This window comes from Martes martes (assembly GCF_963455335.1).
Source record: "Martes martes genome assembly, chromosome: 4".
NCBI lineage: Eukaryota > Metazoa > Chordata > Mammalia > Carnivora > Mustelidae > Martes > Martes martes.
In genome coordinates, this window is record NC_137891.1 from 185,433,194 (window position 1) to 185,456,847 (window position 23,654).

A 23,654-nucleotide genomic window follows, 5' to 3' on the forward strand; every position below is an offset into this window, starting at 1 on the left:
AGCTCCGCATCGGGCTCTCTGCTCAGCGGGGAGCCTGCTTCCTCCTCTCTCTCTCTGCCTGCCTCTCTGCCTACTTGTGATTTCTGTCTGTCAAATAACTAAGTAAAATCTTAAAATATTCTTCCCATTCCCAGTTACTATCTTTGTGAGGCTAGGTTTTTCTTCAATACTCTAACTAAACTAACATGTTGCTGGGCACCTGGGGGCTCAGTAGGTTAAGCATCTGACTCTTGATTCAGCTCAGGTCATGATCTCAGGGTTGTGGGATCCAGCTGCATGTCAGGCTCTGTGTTCAGTGAGGAGTCTGCTTGAGACTCTCTCCATCTTCCTCTGCCCCTCCACCTGCTTGCACTGTCTCTGTCTCTCTCAAATAAATAAATAAAATCTTCTCTTAAAAAAAATAAAATAACTTATTGCAACAGATTGCATGTAGAAGCACATATGAGAATCTGGCTGTCTTCTATTAAGTCCTATATTATATTTGCAAAAATGTAAACAGTGCCTCTGTTTTCATTGAATTTTTTTTTCTGGTTTAAATAGTTGTTTTTCCTTATCTTTTCCTTTTTCTTTTAAAGATTTTTATTTATTTATCTATTTATTTATTTATTTATTTGACAGAGGGAGAGAGATCACAAGTAGGCAGAGCAGCAGGCAGAGAGAGAGGGGAAGCAGGCTCCCCGCAGAGCAGAGAGCCTGATGTGGAGCTCGATCCCAGGACCCCAAGATCACGACCTGGGCCGAAGGCAGAGGCTTAACCCACTGAGCCACCCAGGCACCCCTCAATACAATTATTTTTCATAAAAATAAGTTATACATGTTAATATGTAATAGGCTTATTGCTATTTAAAAACAATTTTGGGGGGGGGGGAATTTCTCAAAAATCTAACTTCTTTAGAATGCTCAGTAATTTAAAGACCATAAAGAATTTTTGAGACCAAAGTTTGGGAACTGCTATGTTAAGTAAAAGGAAATATGTGCTAGTCAGCATGTGATTTTATTAAGAGTGTTTTCCACAGGCTGTTGATACTGCATTTAAATAGTAATTCCTGGTGATTTTTGTTAGGTTTTTTAGATTCGGTAATCTAGAAGTATTCTTGCTACTAAGGAACTTTACATTTGTCCTAAATGTGTAAAGGCAGGTGTAGTGTATTAGATTCTGGGGGACACACAAGATGGGTATCAGTGCTTGTGCTTTAGAAGTCTATTGTCCCGTAGTGGGTGGTGAGGTAGGAAATGTCCGAATGAGTCATAGCAGAGTATCATCCTCTGATAGGGCGGTTTGGACCACAAGAGGAGCATGCAAGAAGAAGGGGGCAGTGAGGCAGCAGGGGAGGAACATGGTGTTTTTGCTTTGTTTTGTTTTTAAAGATTTTATTTATTTATTTGACAGAGCGAGAGAGACAGCAAGAGAGGGAACACGAGCAGAGGGGCAGTGGGAGAGGGAAAAGCAGGCTTTCCGCCTAGCAGGGAGCCAGATGCAGGGCTTGAACCCAGGACCCTGGGTCCATGACCTGAGCTGAAGGCAGATGCTTAACAACTGACTCACCCAGGCGCCCCAAGGAACATGTAGTTTAATGTGGAGTTTGGCTGCTGTCAGAAGAAGGAGGGGGGACGGGGATTGTCCAGTGGATTGCCGATGTGGCTGGATACTGGCTATTCCCACAAAGCTTACTTCTTGTCTGCCATCTTCATTTCATATGCTGACAGTTTTTCTCTCAGATGCATCCAGTTCTCTCTAAAGGGGCATGTTGCTATCTGCCTCTTTTTATCTTGGACCTAAAACACATTTCTACCATTTATTCTATATTCAGGAGTTCCTGGAAATGGTAGGCCAGTGCCATAGTCTGCTTACCTTGGATCCTAATCCTCAAAAATAATTTTGTTGTATTTCTTGCTATAAGAAACCTTGATATTTAAAATTGGATATGGTTAAGAAATAATTTTGTTATAAAAACTGATTTTTAAATTTTCAAAGGTTGTTTTATTTTGGGCTTTTTACACTACGAACCTTGTTAGTACCCGTCATTGACAGAAACAAAAAATGAGAGAAACCATTTCCAATTTAGGCTCTTAAGATTTTCAGTATACTTGTTTGTGTCAGTTGTGTAATTATTATTGGTAATAATTATTAACTTATTTTATGCAAACTAGTGGGATATAAGATATTTAGCATTTGTTTTGTTATGTTGGCACATTTTTGTGCTAAATATGATAATATTGGCATATGAAAATATTAAAAGAAGAAACAAAAAATAAAAAAGGAAGAAGATTAAAATAAAAACAGACCAGGAATGTTTGTTCTAGAATTATCAAGGACTTCACAGTGCGTGTGTAGCAGTGATGGGGAAATGCTTTCGTAGGCATCCACTTGAGAACCTTGGCATAGCATAGAGCTTCTAGAAGAGCCTGGAAGATGAGCTGTGGGCACAAGTTACTGGATGGGCTGCAGCTGAAGCCTTTGATGACACATTTTGGCTAGACCTGCTTGTAGGCAGGCGAGCATTTGGAAACTAGAAATACAGGGGAGAGCTTTTGGCAGCTAGTTTGCTCATACCTGGTTATGAAACAGAAAGGGATGAGTTGGAAGGGAAATGGTCAGTAATACTGCTTGTTTTTCTTAAAGTATTCATGATCAAAATAGGCTGCTGGCCTGTTTGATTCTTCTCAGACCTCCTAAAACAGCATGCCCTTCCTACGTCAACCTGCTAGCACGGTCCATCTTTTGACTTGTGTTTCAACATGTCGTTCCCCTAGTGGGGAAATGGAGGTGCTGTGTATATTACAGACAGTACTTGCACAGCCTTTTCTCCCACTGTGCAGGGTTTGATTCCCTCTAGAGTAGTCATGTTTTGTCCTGCTTATGTGCTCCCCTTCACATTAATTTCTTTGGAAATTAACTATTGCATGCACTGTTTTCTCCCTGTGAAGCCTGTCTAATTTTGATCATTTTCCTTGGCATTTTTATATTGTTTCTCCTGAGATGTTTTATGCTTACCAGTGTACTGATAGGACCTCTTCTGGTGTTTTGGGGGTGGATAATACTTCCTGGGTAGTTGGAGTGTGAGCTCCTTACGAACTGGTACATACCTTTCCCTTCTGAGTCTTCTCCCTTCGTTATATCTACTGCCCACTTTCCCCAAGTAAGACTTTTCATGAGAGAAATTGTTGGGTCAAAAGAAGAAGGAAATAATCATTTTCCAGAATTCATTTTAACAACCTTACACATGAACACTGGGGTTATCAACTCTCGTGGAGGACAAACATGAGACCGTGCAGCATCTCTGGTCCTTTGCTGGCTCCATTCTACTCTGCGGCACAGTGAAGTCCACCAGCCACCCTTGGCACTGCTGGAAATTCAAAGGTGGCTCCGCAACACAACAGACTTGTCCCTGGGCACGGGAAGTGTGGCCTGAGACCGCCTACAGTTAGTCATGACTCAGAGTTGAGGGTAACCAGGAGTTGGGAATGGAGCCCCGGGAGGGCAGGGACTGTATTTCTTTGTCCGTCACCATATACCAGTGAGCACCCTGTGCAAGGCTGGATCAAAACGGTCCATAAGCATTTTGTGAAGGAGCATAAGGGGAAGGCAGCACACACTTTGGGGAGTTGTAGGGTGAAATGGGAAGGAGATCAGGAAAGGCTTTACGGAAGTGGTGGCTTCTAAAGGAACCTGGGATGGCTAGAATTTGAAGCAAGAGAGGGTGAGCTTTGCAAGTACAGTGGGAATGACATAACACAGCAACAAGACAAATTCTTCCACCTCCTAGACCTTCTGGGTTCATTCCCACACATCTTTTTCATCTCTGCTTTTTTTTTCCCCCCCTTTATTATGAAGGCCTTTTCTGGGGTGTGCGTGGATGGCTCAGTCAGTTGGGTGCCCAACCCTTGATTTTGACTCAGGTCATGGTCTTGGGGTCGTGAGATCAAGCCCCTTATTGGGCTCTTTCCTGGGCATGGAGTCTGCTTGTGATCCTCTCTCTACCTTTCCCTCTGCCATTCTCCCCCTCCCCCCACAAAGGCCTTTTCTGACTATCGTGTGTAAAGAACTGTGAAAATGGTTCATCATTCACCATCTCCTTAGTTCTTTGGCCCTTTTATCATCCGATCTATTTGTTTCTTTGTTTTATACCCAGATAAGAATATAAGTTCTAATAAGGCAGGGGCGTGCTGTTGCTCATTACTTTATCTCCAACACCTAGAACAGTTTTGAGTGTATATTGGGTACTTAATAAATATTTGTTGAATGAATGAATGACCCAGTGTGTGTGCTAGGAACCGTAGTTCTCTTGTTTATTTTTTAATAAAGTTTACAGTAGGGCATGTGAAATGTTTTGAAAAGAAGAAACCTCTCCTGGGGTTGTACTGTCAGAATGTACCTCTCTGAGGTCTGAAGGAGCAATGGTATGGGGAGTCAGGACAGGAAGTGGCAGGAAGGGGGTTTTTAGAGGAAAGAGATTTTAGAGATGTGTAGGGAGGGTGGGAGAGTATGCATGTACAAGACAACACTAGAAATAGTGGGGAACTTAATTCTTCCTGGGTTATCCCTCATTTATTTCAAATAAATTATTTGCCTTGAAAACAATGTGTGAATGTTGATGCCAGAACTGTATGCGCTAATCTGATCTGCTCTTTTCGTGACAGGAGACTGAACAGCACCCAGGGAGAAATTCGTGTTGGTCCTAGCCATCAGGTAAAGCAGATTTTAGTAGCTTTTCCAGTAGGGTTTTATTTCTTATTATTCTGCTGGCCCTTTATTCTGTTAAGCAGCAACTTAGAATCATTGTTAAGCTTTAGGGAATTTTATATAAATGCAGGGTTGGCTTTTTTTCCCCCTGATCATTGCATACTTTTAAAAAATTATTATAAGATACATATAATGTAAAATTTACCATTCTAAACATTTTAAGTGTACAGTTCATTGATTTTAAGTATATTCATATCGCCGTGCAACCATCACCACCATCTACCCCCAGAGCTTTCTTATCTTCCCAGACTGAAACTCTGTTCCCGTAGAACACTAATTCTCCGTTTCCCTTCCCCATGCCCTTGGCAACCCCAGGATCATGACCTGAGCCAAAGGCAGATGATTAACGACTGAGCCACTCAGGTACCCCGAAAAAAGTGGTTCTTAAGTAAAAGATGCTTAAACTCTTGGAAAGGAACAGATTTATTATGCTTACATTCTTTTATACTTTCATTTATTTTATATCAGATTTTAAATATATTTATTAGGTTTTATTTTAAAAAAGAAATGTTTTGGAGCACCAAATATAACAACTTGTTTATGGATTGGCAATATTTTCCTTATTAAAATTTTAATTTTTTGAATTAGGTACGATATTAACATATGTGAAAATCAAAAAAGAATAGTAAAATAAATCCCCTTATCCTTATTAGTCAGCTTTCACACGTACCAAATTATGGTCAGACTTGTTTCATTTATTCTCCTTCATACCTCTCTAACCATTATTTTGAAATGAATCACAAATCTGTCATTTTACTTGTAATATCCCAAAGGTAAGAGCTCTTTCCAAAAAAATTATAATATGTAACACCTAATAAAAATTAGCAATTTCTTAAGTACCCCCTTAGTCTAGATTTCCCTCTTTTTTTTTTTTTATATTCAGATTGGAATCTAATTAAGAGCCATGCATTGCAATTGGTTAATACATCTCTTAAATCTCTTTTATTTTTTAAGAAGATTTTATTTATTTATTTATTTGACAGACAGGGATCACAAGTTGGCAGAGAGGCAGAGAGAGAGAGAGGAAGGGAAGTAGGTTCCCCGCTGAGCAGAGAGCCCGATGCAGGGCTCAATCCCAGGACCCTGGGGTCATGACCTGAGCCGAAGGCAGAGGCTTTAACCCACTGAGCCACCCAGGCGCCCCTCTTAAATCTCTTTTAATTCATATATTGTTCTCATTTTTCCCCTTCTTTCAATGTATGTATTGAAGAAGGGGAGTGTTTCGTCCAGTCAGTTGTCCCATAGTCTGGATTTGGCTGATTTCATCTTTATGTGTAATTAAACTTGTTCCTTTATCCTTGGCATACCTTGAAAATTAGTAGTTAAATCTGGAAGTTGAATATCATCCTAGTTTAGTTCTCTGCCCCTGGCCTGGGTCGTGCGGTATATGTCCACGAGGAGGTATATGTGTCCTCGCAATGCTGATTTGCAGCGGCGGCTTATTAGTTAGATCTACCCTTTAAAATGGTGATATTCTAGTTCAGTCATTCCTTCATTTATTAGGTGAATAAAGGAAGCTTTCCCTTTACCACTACCTATTTGATTATCAGAATCACTTGGGAAAGGCAGGGTGAATGCTCCGTTCCTTCCTTCTGTTCACCAGTTTTCAAAAAAATATTAGGTTGGTTTCTCAACACCTTCCAGCAGTCACCAGTGGATTTTAAATTATTTGTTATCTGCTAACCAGTTGTCCTTATTCTTACTGATGATTAAATTATCCGTTTGGGACTGGTAGGATGCTTCTTCCTGCCATCTTGTGTCCTTTTGACTGAGCAGACCCCCGGGCATTTTGGATAGGATTCTTTTAACTGGTATGACATGATTTTAATGTCTCATCTTGTGTATTTCCTTGATCTAGAATTAAACTTTTCTCATAGGAGCCCTTATTGTTTTATTGGGGAGTGACATTTTTTGACTGGGTATGGGGTGTTCATTGTTACCCAGTTGGTTACTATTTCTAGGCCTTTTCAGGGAACAGATTAGAAAATATGCCCTCCCCCCTTTTTTTGAAGATAAAATATATTGTAGATTCTTTTTAATTTCAATTCAAATTTTTGTCTGGGTTTTATATTTAATCCTATCTTTCTTTCCTTTTGTATCTGTATCTTTTCCCCAAGTCTCAAATCCCATTTCCAAATGACTCCAATATAAATATTCATTTGCTTTAATCCCGTAATACATATATAATAGTGCAGAATAATAGTACTTAGAGTGCTACAAACAATATGGTTATTAAAAACAGCTTACTATTAAAATTTTTTTGGTCTTAGAAAATATCCCACTAGGGCTTTATAAGCAAATTAATAATGTGTTTTAAAGTTAGTTGAAATAACTCCTAGAGAGGAACGAACTCAATATATAGCTAGGGCATTTATTTCACTTTGCTTTAGGGTTTTTAAGAGATTGTTGTTCTTTAAACTTTATTTTGCTTTTATAATTATGTAAAGTTACTCACATAGCTCCAAAGTCAAACATACGAAGGAAGAAGTGTGCTCAAAAAAGTCTACTGTCTTTGTCCTCTTCACATTTTCCTTCTCCCTGATGGATAATTGTTGTTGTTGTTGTTTTGTTTGTTTGTTTGTTTTAAAGATTTTTATTTATTTGGCAGAGAGAGATCACAAGTAGGTAGAGGGGCAGGCAGAGAGAGAGGAAGGGAAGCAGTCTCCCCGCTGAGCAGAAAGCCCAATGAGGGACTCGATCCCAGGACCCTGAGATCATGACCTGAGCCGAAGGCAGAGCCTTAACCCACTGAGTCACCCAGGTGCCCTTGTTTTTGTTTTTTTTAAGGTTTTGATTTATTCTTCTTATTTTTAGTCCCCAACCCTCTGATCTTAGGCAAGTGATAGCATGATACACACACTTTTACCAACTTTCTTTTAACTTTTAGCAATGTATCCTGCTGTTCCCTCCAAAGCAGGATGTAGAGCTCCTCCTCACTAACTTCTGCTAATTCACGGAGCTCCGTTGCAGGCCTGGGACAGTTTATTCCTCCAGTTCCTGTTTTTGGGCATTTAAGTTGATTCCAGTCATGTGCTGTTATAAGTAATGCTGTAGTGAATGGCCTGAGCACACAGATTTTTATACTTTTGTCAATGTATCTTTGGAATATTCCCAGAAGGGGGATGGCTGGCGTAAAGGGCAAGTGCACCTGGAAATGTGAGGGCATTACAAAATGCCCTTCCATGGAGATTGTACCGTTTTTGCATTTGTGCTAGCAACTCATGCAGGTGCTAATACAACAGCCTTGTATATTGTCGCACTTCGGGATTTTTGTCATTCTCATAGATGAGAAATGGTATCGCAATGCTGCTGATTTGCGTTTTTCTTATCAGCAAGTTTGACCATGTTTTCTTATCTTTAAGAGCCATTTGCATTTCTTTTTCTGTGAACTCTCTGACTGTATTTCCAGCTTATTTTTCTCTTGACCAGGGGGATTTGTTCTCTCCCAAAATAATAGTACTTTTTAATTTAACAAATAGCCATTGGAGCGCTACTACACTAGGTACCATACTTGGTGCTGGGGGAGCAGAACTCTGTACAAATGTCAGAAAAGGCTCTTTGATGTGAACATCTGTTGAGTTTTAAATTTCATTCCAGTATGGCACTGTGTCTTAAGCAGATCTCATTGAAGCACCCAATTAAATGTTATAAAAGTCAGTACTAAATTAAAGAAGAGCACCCTTGTTCTGAGAAAGTCAGCACTTGATACACATTTAGAGGAATCAGAGATCTCCTGTGAGGCAGGCTGGAGCCCTAGGACCACATGGTTTACTAATGTTATGCTTTGCCACAAGATTGTTTTAAAAAGTCAAAATTTCTGGACTTTGGGGGAAAAAAATCAGGGGATATACAAGTACTAGTTCTCGTCCCTGCTTAGTTGCTTTCCCTGGACAGGGCAGTGCTCTCTCCATTATACCCTGGTTCCCTTCACTGCTTAGCATCTGATACCTGTGCGCCCAGGACAGGAGCCACAGGCACAGATGGCTAAGAACACTTGAAATGTGACTAGGCCAACCTGGGAGGTAACGTTTTACCTCATAAGGATACTAGAATGTTTAAAATGAAATATGTAGCTCTCATTTTATTTCTATTGGATAGTGCTGCCTTATCCCCTTCTTGCTTCAATTAATTTTTTTGCCTGGTTTCTGTGGACACTGGAACTTTTTAACTGTAGCCCTTAGTTGAAACTATGCGACTGAAATGTCCGCGTTCATGCTGTTTTGCACATGGTTGGCTTTCTAGGCCTCTGAAGGTTGTGGTAGTCATAGTACCTGCTGACTCCTGCTCTGCCCCAGCGGAGTGAGGGTGAGAACCTGCTAGGGGTATTTAGATCTCTGACCCAGAGGTGATTCACAATCTTGGTTGTTGAGCACTGTCGTTCAGATACTTAAAAAAAAAGTTTTATTGAGGTACACTTGACATAGGGTGAACTGTTCATATCTCATGTAGACTGCTGCGTCTGCCATCACAGTTCATATCACCATGCAGCATCTCGCTGCTCTCTGGAAGCTCCTTTCTTTCCCTTCAGAGCAGTCTGCTCCTCCTGAAGCTGCCGCAGTCTGATTTCTGACCCCATCATTTAGTTCAAGTGCGTTTGTAATATCAACTCCAATTTTGTGTCTTTTTTTATGTTTTCCTTGATAATACTGTAGTTGTCGACTCTCTTGAGAGTAGCTTAACTTAATAGGATAGCTCGTTTGGTTTTTTAGCAAATATCCTTAGGTGAGGTTTCATTATTTATATCTGTCGCTTTGTAAACTTGTTATATTGGAAATGCGTGTTTTCCCCTTCTCCATGAAGGAGCTATTTCCTGAGGGTTTTTTTTCCCCTACTTTCTTTGATTCACATGCATCCATTTTTGTTTTACTCTTTAGATCATGCTGGCACTGGTTTATTTTGACGCTGTTTGCTGCTCCTTAAGTAGAGATTAAGCCGTCCATTGTGAAATCTTCTATGGTGAAATGATCCTGAAATGTCCTACAGGCTGGTTTCAGTGACTCACAGTTTTTCTGTTTTGTTTTGTTTTTTTTTTTTCCCGGTACTGCCTGGAGAAAGTGGCTCAGTAACTACTGCGTCTGTTCCCAGGGCCTGCCTGTCGAGGCGGCTCCTTAAATGCTCCTTGAATGTGACTTTTCATCCCTGTCTTACAGGCCAAACTTCCTGAGTTGCAGCCGTTCCCTTCTCCAGATGGTGACACTGTGACCCAGCATGAGGAACTGGTCTGGATGCCTGGAGTTAATGACTGTGACCTCCTCATGTACTTGAGGGCAGCAAGGTAATAGGAATTCTCCCCATTCTGCCCTCTGAATTAGGCCATCTGGATTGATTAGGAGGCAATAAACTTTCTCCTATCCCCTGAAATTTTATTAATACATCAAACATTCTCTCACTTTATGTTTTGTTATACGCTCTGTAATCCGTGCTCTGATTTTTCTTTCCAGAGAAAAAATTTACCATGATAAAGTCACTTTTTTTCCCCTCAATCTTTGCCCCATATCAGATTTTAGAACTCTTAAGAAGAGAAGCATCTTAAGCCATACATGCATTTATCAATACTTCTAAATACAAGTTGAGTAATTGGGTCATTTAGCCCATTTTAAAATCCCATGACAGCTTTCTCTACTTTAGGCTGTTCATTGATGCCTGACCCAAGCTTGGTGTTTTTGTGGCTTACCTACATGCGAACTTGCTAACCCATGAATGCCTAAAATAAAAAAGATAAGTTTAAATCTGGCCCTGCACGTCACAGTGCGGGCTGAGAGCCTTCCTTCGTCTGCAGTGGTCTCTGGGATTCACCGCAGTGTCAGCAGTGGGTGCTGGGGCAGGCCGGTAGCTGAATTCTAATCCTTCGGTCAGCTGTGCTGTGCATAGAGGCCGGCAGCAGAGGCGAGGCTGCCTCAGGGTGGTGTGTGAGTGGCCACTAAGAATTCTTCTCCTCCCCTTTCCTGCTTTTAACTCCACTAAAGTTAGTGAATGTATAGCATGAAAGGAATTAAGCAAAGTTTCAGAGGATTTAATTTTTTTTTTGGTTTCTCAAAAGATCTTTCTTTCAGAAAGATTATCATCTGAGTATTGGTAAAATATGAGTATTGGTAAAATCTGAGTATTGGTAAAGTGCGGGAAGAGGTAACACAAGTGGACTGAAGTAGACGAAGCATTTTCGTTTGTGATTGAGTGAAGAGTGAAGTGTAGAGGATCTTAAAAAAATTTTTTTTTGGGGGGAGAGAGAGAGAGACTCTTAAGCAGGCTCCACACCCAGCTCTTATCACCCTGAGATAATGACCTGAGCCAAAAATCAAGAGTCAGATGCTTAGGGACACCTGGGTGGCTCAGGTGGGTAAGCATCTGCCTTTGGCTCAGGTCGTGATCCTGGAGTCCTGGGATCAAGTCCAGCCTCGGGTTCCTTGCTCTGTGGGGGGTAGCCTGCTGCTCCCTCTGCCGGCTGCTCCTCCTGCTTGTTCTCTTTCTCTGACAAATAAATAAGTAAAATCTTTAAAAAAAAAAATGAAGGCAGACGCTTAACTGACTGAGCCACACAGGTGCCCCTAAAAGTTTTTTTTTTAAAGATTTTATTTATTTATTTAAGGAGTGAGGGTGAACGTGCAAGTGAGGGGAGGGGCAGAGGGAAAGAGAGAGACTCTCAGGCAGACTCTGTGCTCAGTGTGGAGCCAGGGCTCAATCTCAAGACCCTGAGATCATGACCTGAGCAGAAACCAAGAGTCGGCTGCTTAGCCCACTGAGCCTCCCAGGTTCCCCTAAAAAACGTTTTCTGTTTTAGAAAAACAGAAATGGGACTGAGAACTCTAGCTTATCATGCCTGTAGTAATGGAATTTGGTTTGGGCTGAAAATGCACTCTGGAAACTGAGGGGGTTAAAGTTTCTTTGCTGATGTTTCCCTTTCTGTCTTCCAAGGAGCATGGCCGCATTCGCAGGGATGTGTGATGGAGGCTCCACAGAAGATGGCTGTGTTGCGGCGTCCCGGGATGACACTACCCTCAATGCACTGAATACAGTGAGTCTTTTGAAGTTGCCCTGAGTGGGAACAAAGTTCTTTTTCCTTTGTGCTGGCTGTAGGGAGTATGCGATGAGTATGAAATAGGAAGGAGCCTGGAATCTTAGGAGTGAGTACTGTGGTATAGCGCTGGGATTGAAAGATGGGTTGTGGTCTTGGCCCCATGACCTTGATCCAGTGATGTGGCGCCTCTAGGTTCATTTCCTTACTGTCCCTCAGGATTGTGTTGAGCCTCAAATAAAAGCCTGATGCTAGTGGTACTTCACCCAAGATCCCACAAAGCTGACCACTGTTAAGAGATTATCTTATTTAATCCTCACAGTGTCCCTCTGAAGTAGGTTTTATTATTATCACCACTGTGGACATGAGGAAATAACTTTGGAACGATTGAGTCACAAGCCAAGGTCATGCATTCAAGATGTGAATCTAGAGGCCATACTTTTTGCCTCCTTCTCTGTCTCTGAGAATGTGTGTGGGAATAGAGAAGAAGTCAGACTTCCTGGAACAAATTTGTTTTTTTATAGTTGTGCTTTGGAGCCATGTAAATATTTCACATGATTATACAACTAAAGTAAGTTTTAAAAATAATAGTCCTTCAAAAAATCTGAAGTAAAATGTAACAAGTGAGCCTAATGATACTGAGTTGGTTGTATGGCATCCTTCAGGATTACTCATCTGCTCTAATCCTGTAACACAGCAGCTCAGAGGAGCAAAACTCAAATTGCTATAAATAGTATGATTACTGAAACCAGTTTACTTTTTTTGGACATCCCCCCCCCCTTTTTTAAAGATTTTATTTACTTATTTGACAGAGAGAGAGAGAGATCACAAGTAGGCAGAGCATCAGGCAGAGAGAGAGGGGGAAGCAGGCTCCCTGCTGAGCGGAGAGCCCGACGTGGGGCTCGATCCCAGGACCCTGAGATCATGACCCAAGCTAAAGGCAGAGGCTTAACCCACTGAGTCACCCAGGTGCCCCATGGATATTCCTTTTTGACTTTAAAATATATCCTGTAGGGCTGTTTAGGAAAAGTAATTGTATTTTAAAGTTTCTTGAAATAATTCTCTGAGTGGTTACTAATGTGAAATCATTAAATCTGATGAAGTCATAATGGGTTTCTGTGCATTACTGACGTACTAATAAAGTTACATATATTTACATAGGATACTGAGCACAAGGCTGCGGAATTCCTGATAACTAACTGAATGTAATTTTAAGCCCCCTTTTAGTTTTTCATTTTTCTTGAGAGGTGATGGTAGTTGAAAGGGACTTTGGAGATCATCTGTTCAGTCTCTAAGTGGATTAGATTCTAAGGCTCAGAAAGGCCAGATGATTGTTAAATGCCAAAAATCCAAAAAGTTCATGATGGAGCATAGAATATAATCTAGATTCCCAATTTACAGACTTTTCTGCTCTCTAGCTTGCTTTCAGGGAAGCATGTGGGTACGGCTGATTTGTATTCCTGGTCTAGTTGTGTTTCCTGAGTATTACATGACATGATAATAGTCTTTTATGTGTTAGAGATTGAATGATCTTGTTGGGATTGGGCCATGTGTTAAATAACTGAATGATTTTTTAATATTCGCATGGATTTACTTCTTTCTTTCTCATCTCTTCCATTCTTAGGGTTTTTGTTTTTATAGAGGGTCTTTTAAAAACTTTTTAAAAATTTTTAAAAGATTTTATTTATTTATTTGACATAAAGAGAGAGAGACAGTAAGAGAGGGAACACAAGCAGGGGGAGTGGGAGAGGGAAAAGCAGACTCCCTGCTGAGCAGGGAGCCCAATGTGGGGCTCGATCCCAGACCCTGGGATCATGACCTGAGCCGAAGACAGATGCTTAACAATTGAGCCAACCACGCGCCCTTTTATAAGGGGTCTTTATTCTGAGTATACGTGATAGAGCCAGAAGGGGTCTGTGAGAGTATTTTATCAGTGAGGAATCAGACTCAGATCGGTGAATCTGAAAACAGTGGGAACAGTGTGAGTGGTGTGAATGTCTGTGAATTCAAAATACCCTAAGTAGCATGTTTAGTCAGAGTAACTCTTTGATATGAGCTTGTCTTCTGTGGAGTTTTTTGCATAAAACCTTTATGAAAAAATTTCCCCTTTCACGACCATGCTGATCACTTGAATTTTTAAATAATGAAGATGTTGCCATATTTAATTAAATGTCTATTTTTGGCGCTTGACTGAACTGATCTGATTGATCTGTTCTCTTTCTTATTTCAACCCCTGTAAGGATTCTGCACAACATACTTCTGTACAGAAATAATTTGGGCTATTTTTGCCCATGGTCCTTTGTAGCAAGTTCCTTCTGAAGTTTTCTTAAGCATTGCTAGAGGGCTTTGGTTTTATGAGTTTTTATTTCTGTGAAGCTGCCTTCCCATCATTTGAAATTTTCCTGTCTAGGCACATCCAAAAATGGCTCAGTTGTCTTGGGTTATGCAATCCAAGTGCATTTAGCGACCAAAGGACTGAGTTGTGTGTACATTTTGTGTTGAATGGAAAAGTTTAGTGGCTATTTTAATTTTTCTACTTCATTGTTTTACTGGCTCACAGAGATTTAGTTGTAGGTACTTTCCTTAATGAAAAGTGAAGTGAATTGAAAAATCTTACAAGAAGTTAATGTTTATTTCAAATTCCTTGGAGTAATGGTGGTTTTGAGCTGTGTTAAGTAATAAGTTTAAAAGATAAGTGCATTGTCATGTGAGAAGTATTTTTTTTTTGGTAGCGTCAAAACAAGGTTAGGCATTTCTCTAAACCTGTGTCTATTTCCTGTTTCTCGGGATAGTACAGAAATTTAAAGTGTATGAAATTCTACAGTACAGCCACATTACAGTGTTTAACATCTGAGTAGGACTATTGAATTTAAATGCATGTAAATAAATAGTTTGATCTTTATTTATTTATTTTTTTTTTAAAGATTTTATTTATTCATTTGACAGAGATCACAAGTAGGCAGAGAGGCAGGCAGAGAGAGAGGAAGGGAAGCAGGCTCCCCGCCGAGCAGAGAGTCCGACGCGGGGCTCGATCCCAGGATCCCGGGATCATGACCCGAGCTGAAGGCAGAGGCTCCAACCCACTGAGCCACCCAGGCACCCCAAATAGTTTGATCTTTAAAACAGCCATCTCTAATATAAATTTTTGAGCTGTTAAATCTTAATGACAATTACAGGGACCTGTTTTTAAATAGAAGCTCTTCTACATTACTCTTTTTGACTCAATTTTTTCTTCATTATTCACAAATGATATTTTTAGTGTGTAAGTTTTAAAAGAACATATGGGGTATAATTTATGTATAGTAAGCTCTGATTTAAAGTATATACAGTTTGATGGGTTTTTTCAGATGTATATATCAATGAAACTACTACAGTGATCAAAATACAAAACATTTCCAAATTCCCCAGTTTCCTCATGCATTTTTTTAATGCTTTGCTGCTTCTAGCCTCAGACAACCATTGATATGTTTTCTCACCTCGTGGATTGGTTTTCATTTTCTAGAATGTTGTGTGAGTGGAATATCTTATGTAATCTTTTGGGTCTGGCTTTTTTCAGTGTAATAATTTTGACATAGATTTCTGCTGTTGCATTATCAATAGTCCCTTTTTATTGCTGAGTAGAATTATAGTGTATGGATATTCACAGTATTTGATCCGTTCACCTAGTGATGGATACTTGTGATGTTTCCAAGCTTTTGGCCGTTATGATAAAGACGTTATGAACATTGTTATTCAGTCTTTGTGAGATGTGTATTTTCACTGCTCTTGAGTAAATACACCTAAGGAGTGAAATGGCAAGATTGTATGTGTGCAGGTAGCTTTTTAAGAAACTGTCAAACACAGTTCTAAGTGGCCGTACCATTTTACATTCCCATTCTGTAGTGTGTTAGAATTTCAGTTCTTCAGCATCCTTAACAAGACTTTGTGGTGTCAGTCTTTTTCATTAATGATTCTAATGGGGGTGTAGTGGTATCTCATTGAGATTTCTTTGTTGACATTTGGCATCACTAATGATGTCTGTCTGTGTCTCATTCAGTGAGGTTTTACTTTGAATTTCCTACTGTCATATTGAACATCTTTTCATGTCTTGTTGCCTATTTGTATGTCTTCTTTGTAAAGTATCTTTTGCCCAATTTAAAAAGTTGAATTGTTTTTAATATAATTACTTAGTTGTAAGAGTTGTTTTTATATTGCAGATACAATTCCTTTGATACATGTATTTACAAATATTTCCTCCCATCCCATGACTATTTTCTGTAATGGTGTCTTTTAGAGAGCAAAATGTTTAACTTTCCTTAGGTCCAGTGTATCATCTTCCTTTTGTGAAAGTTCCTTTGATCTCCTCATGATAACAGAGATTGTTTCTGTGCTTTCTTGATGTTTTAGTTCTTGCCTTCAGGTCTGTGATTCTTTTCAAATTAATTTTGTATGTGATATGAGAGAGGTAAAAGTTCATTCTTTTTCTACACAGGTGCCAGTTGTTGGAGCAACATAGTCTTTTTCATTTCATTGCCTTGATACCTTTATTGAACATCAGCTGCTATATAAGCATATAGCAGTTTGAATTTTTTTCTGGATTCTCTTCTGTTTCACTAATGTAATATCTGCCTTTTCACCAGTACCTCAGTATTTTGAGTACTGTAACTTTGTTTTTGTTGTAGTTGTTGTGCGCGCGCACATGCGCCAAAGGGTGGCCTGTGCTGGTGACCCGGTGACCGGTGGGAAAGGTGTGGGGAGAGGCCAAGAGAGAGGGAGAATCCCAAGCAGGCTCCCTGCCAGGCTCCTCTCTCAACCGTGAGATCATGACCTGAGCCAAAATCAGGAGTCTGGTGCTCTATCAGCAGAGCCACCCAGGTGTCCCTTGAATAGTGTAGCTTTATTGGAACTCAGGTATTGTAAGTCTTCCTACTTTTTACTTGTTTGGTTTTTTTTTTTTTAAAAAGATTGTTTTGGCTGTTTTAGGTCATTTGCATTTCCATATAAATTTTAGAATCAGCTTGCCGTTTTCTGTTTTTAAAAAGGCTTGATGGTATTTTCATTGGGATTGCATTGAACCTTTGGATCAAGTTAGGAAGAATTGACATCTTAATATTGAATCCAGAACATGATACATATCTGCATTTTTAAAATTTTTTTGTTTATTTAAGTAATCTCAGGGCACCTGGGTGGCTCTGTCAGTTAAGCGCCTGACTCCTGATTTCTGCTCAGGTCTCAGGGTCATGAAATGGAGTCCTGCTGCTGGGCTCCATGCTGGGTGTGGAGTCCGCTTAAGATTCTCTCTCTCCACACCCTGCCCCCTCTCTCCCTCTCTTTAAAAAAAAAAAACAAAAAACAAAAAAACCAAAAAAATCTCTACATCCAGCATGGGGCTCAAATTCACAACCCTGAGATCAAGAGTTGAGCCCACCAGGCACCCCACATACCTTCATTTTTAAAAGAGGTCTCACTAATTTTTTTTTTAGTAGTAAGATTTTACAGTTTTCAATGTACAGGTCATACACATATTTTGTTAAAGAAATACTGTTTGAAAATTCGATTGTTAATAAAATTACATTTTTATTTATTTTTATTTTATTAAAAGATTATTTATTTCTTTTGTTGGGGCATGAGCAGAGGGAGGAGCAGAGGGACAAGCAGATTCCCTGCTGAGTGGGGAATTGATCAACCGGGCTTGATCCCAGGACCCTGAGATCACAACCTGAGCCAAAGTCAGACGTTTACTGAGTGAGCCACCCAGGCGCCCCTAAAATTACATTTTTAATTTCAATTTCTAAGTGTCCATTAATAGGATAGAAATACAAACACCTTTAATGTGCTCTGACCAGTACCTGTTCTTCCTGCTAATTCTAGTAGCTTTCTGGTTGCTTTCTTAGGATTTGTGTGTGCACAATAATGTCATCTGCAAATAAAGACAGTTTTACCTCTTTCTTACTGATTTATGCATTTTGTGTCTTTCTCGTGAGTCATTGCACTTGCTTGGACCTGTAGTAGAGTGTTGAATGGAAACAGTGAGAGTAGACATCTTTGTCTTATTTCTCATTTCAGGGAGAATACATTCATTGATAGGTGCAGTGTAAGGTAGTGTGGTTAGTCAAGTTGAGAATGTTCTCCTTTATATCAAAGTTTACTTTTTATCTTGAATGGGCATTTAACTTTGCCAGATGCCGTTTTTTTGTGTAATTAATGAGTTGATCATATGCTTGTTATACTGCATTTCGTTAATTTGGTGAATTATATTGATTAATTTTGATTGTTAAAGCAAGTATGGATTCTTAGGATAAATTCTACTTAGTCATTTTGTACTGTTGGATTCAATATGCTTGTATTTTGTTAAGAACTTTTACGTTTGCATTCATGAAGGATCTTGAACTGTAGTCTTCTTTCTTTGTAAATAAATCTTTTTTTTTTTAAAGATTTTATTTATTTGAGAGTGAAAGCAAAGGAGAGAAGGAGAATACAAGGGGGGCGGGGAGTGACAGAGGGAGAGGAAGAAGCAGACTCCTGCTGAGCAGAGAGCCCAGTGCAGGGCTCAGTCCCAGGACCCTGGGACCATGACCTGAGCTAAAGACAGATGCTTCACCAACTGGGCCACCCAGGTGCCCTGTAAATAAATAAATATTTTAAAAAAGAGTTTGTAAAGGATTAGGGTGTGTGTGGGGGTGGGGATGTGTGTGTGTATGTATGTATTCATTGTTAAATATTTGATAGATTTCACAGTGAAACCATCTGGGACTAAATTTTTTTATGAAAAGCTTAAAATTACAAATAGAGATTTTTCTATTTGTATATATAATGTATATGAAAATATATTTTATATTTCTTCATGTGTGAATATTGGTAATCTGCTGATCTGTGATTTTAAACTTCCTGTCCATTTCATCAAGGTTATCAAATTTTTAGATAAAAATGTCAAATTATCCTCTGTTACTTCTTTAACATCTAAAGGATTTGTAATATTGACCCTTCTTTCATTCCTAACATTGATGATTTGTGTCTTATCAATCAGTCTAAATAGGTTTATAAACATTATTATTTCAGATAGCTAACATTTGGTTTTGTTGATTTTTTTTTGTTTTCTTTTTTATTATTATTTTAAAAAATTTATTTATTAGAGAGAGAACATGCATGCCCAGATGCATAGAGGAGAGGTGCAGAGGGAGAGGGAGAGACTGTCTTAAGCAGACTCTGCACTGAGCACAGAGCCTGACTTGGGGCTCGATATCATGACCCTGAGATCATGACCTGAGCCAAAACCAAGAGTCAGATGCTTAACTGACTGAGCCACCCAGGTGCCCCTGATTTTCTCTGTTTTCAGTCTCTTTGATCTCAAATCTTATTTTTCTTTTTATTTTGGGTTAACTTGATCATTTTCCCCCTACTTTCCAAAAGTGGGAGCTTAGATAACGGATTTTTATCAAATTTTGATTTGCTGTTCTTTCATTATCATTGTGTTAAAAATATTTTTTGAAATTTCTTTTACCTATGTTTAGTATTAATTTTGCTTAATTGCCAGGTAATTGAGATCTCTCTTATGTACATTCTCTGTCCCTCCCCTACCCTTTTGTTTTGGAATGATACTGATTTTTCATTTAGTTCCGTTATGGTCAGAGAGTACCCAGTAAGATTTCAGTTTTTGAAATCTATTGAGATTTGTTTCTTGGCTCAGCATGTGGTTCATCTTGGTGAATGTTCCATATGCATTTGTACTGAGTTTATATTCAGCAGTTATGGAATGTACTGTTAAATAATTTTTGGTTTCTTTAAAGTGGTCGTTATTATTACTTAGATCTTCATATGCCCTGCTAATTTTTTTTATCTAGTTGTATTGTCAGTTGCTGAGAGAGTTGTACTAAAAGTCTTCAGCTGTGATTGTGGATTTGGGTATTCCCCATTTTGGTTTTGTTTGCTTTTGCTTGATATATTTGGCATTTGTACCATTAGGCTCATACACATAATATTTACCTTCCTCTGTATATTAGCTCTTTTACCTTTTTTGGAGTGATTCTTTCCTTGTCTTGAACTATGTGTTGTTTGATACTAATATATACAACTACTCTAGCTTTCTTATGCTTGTTCACATGACAAATCTTTCAGCTTGTCACTTTGAATCTTGCTTTTTCTTTGTATTTGAAGAACATCTCTTATGTCCTTTAGTTCTTTAGTTGTTTCTGACTTTTTAGTCTGGCAAGCTCTACCTTTTATTTGGAGTCTCTTATTTTTTTTAAGATTTTATTTATTTATTTAATTGACAGAGAGAGAGAGAGAGAGAAACAGCGAGAGAGAGAACAAGCAGGGGAAGTGGGAGAGGGAGAAGCCGGCTTCCCACTGAACAGGGAGCCCGATACAGGACTCGATCCCAGGACCCTGGGATCATGACCTGAGCCGAAGGCAGAGGCTTTAACCCACTGAGCCACCCAGGCACCCCTGAAGGCAGATTCTTAATGGCTGAGCCACCCAGGTGCCCGTTGTTTGGAGTCTCTAGTCCATTTTAATCTACTGTAGGTGGTCCTCATGTTGTGTAACACTTGAGCGACATGTGTACATTCTCAATAGTATAGCTTTTGTTGGAGAACTACAGTAGCAGGTGATGTAGCTTATTGTCATGGCCACATGACTGACTACTTGAGGTCCAGTGGTGAACCTGCAGAATAGTTAGGGACACAGTTATATCATTTATGTTAAAAATATATTTATCTTTTTACTTCATAAGTAAAAACAAATAAACAAACCAAAAAACTTGTATTGGTGTAGAGGAAGATGATGTGATAAACGTGTCGACCAGTCTCAGTGGAAGAAGATGGTGTTCTTGGTGACGGGTGCGCACTCTTTAATGTATGTTGGCAAAGATATGTTATATTTTACTATTTTAAATTGTGAACACCTATTAATGTAAAATTATTCTATTTGTAATTTTATAGTATGTTAAGTAATATGACAAAGCAGTGGTGCTTCCTCTAGAAGATCTTAGATAGAAATGTTTCTGTGTGTACTGTTCAGGTATGTGTTTCTTCATATACAGTTTCCATGAGGTTCATCTGTGTACTTTCAGTTTACATATAATTTGTAAACATAATGCTCTAGATCGCCTGGGGCGCCCAGGTGGCTCAGTCAGTTAAGCATCTGCCTTCAGCTCAGGTCATGACCCCATGGTACTGGAATCAAGCCCCATGTCAGGCTCCCTGCCTGGCTGGGAGTCTGCTTCTCCCTCTCTCTCTGCCTGCCTCTCTGCCAGCGTGTACTCTCTCTCTCAAATAAATAAATAGAATCTTTTTAAAGAAGAAACCATGTTATCCAAAAGGGATCCAGCTATCTTTAGTGCTTGCATTTATTTGGCCTTTTACAAAATCCATCTTTATAGTTATGCTTAGAAACTGTAACAGAGTCCTATAGTTTGAGACTATGGTTTTCTAGAAAATGCCGTGCTGACTTGTTTTTGTTAAGTTGATACTAGATTTCATTCTGTGGGCTTAGGTATCTTTCCCATTTCCTAATAAAATTCAAATTCTTTTGGTTTCTCTTTCTCTGAACTTATTTGCATTTTTATGTTTACTTTCTCTCACTAAAACTAAACATATATATGCTCACTATATGTAAGTAAAATTTATAATCAGGCAGCAGAGATTTCACTTCTGCCTGGACAGTTTTATTCCTTGAAATATGGATGGCTTTTAGGTATTTGGATTAAGCTTTTTACATATTCAAGAGAGTATATATTTGTTTGCTTACTTATTTATGCACATCCACATCTCCTTCAACAAAAGATGCAAGGCTTCCAATAGCTTCATAGTTAGGTTTTTTTTTTAATCTCTGATCTATAAATAATCACTATTTGCTAACAGTTGGGTATTAATTCATCTTTGTTTTGTGAGGCATAGCCCAATGCCTAGTACCTAGTAGAGAGGCACTAAGTATTTGCTGAGTGATTGACATCAGGTTCAAGCCCAGATCACATTTGATCACCCAGAACTTGGTATTATAAGGTTGGCATAGCAGAGTGTACTGATTAGCCTACTCTCAGGGTCATGTTCATCTTTCTCTCTTTTATTTTAAAGAAAATTAAGTCTATAGAATTTCTCTCAGAGGTATTCTATTTGTTCATCATAAATGGACTTCACTAAAGCATCTGGCCCTGAGTTAGTTTTGCAGTACTTACCACTTAAATGAACGTTGAGTATTTTCTATCTCCCAAATAAGGCATTACTGGGAAGCCCTTTTATTACAGCTTGTCTAAAGCTTATGATCAGGATTCTTGTGGTGTTCATGCGACACTCATACCCTTCGTTAAATTCTTCTCTTTTTTTTAAGATTTTATTTTTTTATTAGAGAAGGAGAGAGCGGGAAAGCAGGTCTGTGCACACACGAGTTGGGGGAAGGGGCAGAGGCCAAGGTAAAAGCAGGCTCTCCAGTGAGCAGGGAGCCCAACGTGGGGCTTGATCCCAGGACCCAGGACCCTGGGATCACGACCTGAGCTGATGGCTTATGTTTAATCCACTGAGCTACCCAGGCACCCCCTTACTTAAATTCTTTTTACCATTCTCCATTCAGATTAGTCATTATGAAATAGTGGGATGGTAGGTTTTTTCCTCTTAAGATTTTGATTTGTTGTTGAAAAGAGAAATGGGAAAAGTTTATATGCTGTGTGATTTCTTATTATGGAAATGCAGTAAATTTCAGAACAGCACCCTATGTAAATCAGCCTTGGCAAATACCTCTGCTAGTATTTTATTTATATTATATCAAGATATTGGCACATACAGCATATGACATTGTTAATTGTAGCATAAGTAAAGATGCAGTGGTTTTCTGGTATAACCAAGTCCTTTTCAACGATTATCAGCATAATGTATAAAGTTGAGGTTTTATTTATTATACTTTGATCAGTTAGAAACATTTTGAACTTTAGAAAATTGTTTCAGTGTTTAGAAATTTACCAATATGGCTCTCTTTGGGCTGAAAACTTCATAAATTCACTTTGTTCAGAAGTCCTAGGCAGGGATGCCTGGGTGGCTCATTTGGCTGAGTGTCCAGCTCTTGGTTTTGGCCCAGGTCATGGTCTCAGGGTCCTGAGATCGAGACCCCCATCGGGCTCCACACTCAGTGTGGGGTGTGCTTGAGATTCCACCCCTTTCCCTCTCCCTCCTTGTCTGCCCCTCTTCCTACTCTCACATTCTCTCTCTCTCTCTTTCTCTCTGTCTCTGTCTCTCAAATAAAAAAGTAAAATCTGAAAAAACAAAACAAAAAACCCCAAAAGTTCCAGGCAACAACACTTTGACAGATTGCGTGATTTATTCTTCTCGTCTCATTTGGATGAAGATGACTTTTTGATTTAATGCTTTGATGTTTTGTTCCTTTGTAGGTGATCTGTAGCTTTAGTCAAAGTTTAACGTTATGCCCTGCTCTATTCTTTTACTAAGTACAACAGAGAGAGCATTCTCAAAGCTCCTCAGGGGTGGATGGGGAGACAGAAGGCCACTGACGTTAACCTCTGGTAATGGCACCTTTATGACTTATTGCAGCAGTGATTTTTATTTGATAGGTTTTTTTTTTTTTTTTAAAGATTTTATTTCTGAAAGAGAGAGAGAGCGCGTGTGCATGTGTACACAGGTGGGGGATACAGAGGGAGAGGGAGAAGCACACTCCCTGCTGAGCAGGGATCCTGACATGGGGCACGATCCCAGGACCCCTGAGATCATGACCTGAGCCGAAGACAGATGTTTAAGGGACTGAGCCACCCAGACGCCCCTGTTTTTGATAGTTTTAGTATATGTGCTGCCGAAGCGACCACTGTTTTTGATAGTTTTAACAGGAAAGTATCACTCTTAAGTTCTTCTCACTTGTCGTGCTCCTGATGCAGGTCTTCCTGATTGTGGCCCTGCTTGGCTTTTCCACATAAACCAC

General features: G+C 39.4%; 1 protein-coding gene across 1 annotated transcript in view; it reads left to right on the plus strand.

Annotated features, from left to right (window-relative positions):
• RERE (arginine-glutamic acid dipeptide repeats) overlaps nt 1–23,654 on the plus strand; it is a 308,722-nt gene that overhangs the window by 182,098 nt on the left and 102,970 nt on the right. Inside the window, exons 8-10 of the mRNA XM_080801487.1 lie at nt 4,642–4,690; nt 9,895–10,019; nt 11,657–11,756. Coding sequence (XP_080657613.1) covers nt 4,642–4,690; nt 9,895–10,019; nt 11,657–11,756 — 274 coding nt within the window. The remainder of the gene's footprint in view (nt 1–4,641; nt 4,691–9,894; nt 10,020–11,656; nt 11,757–23,654) is intronic.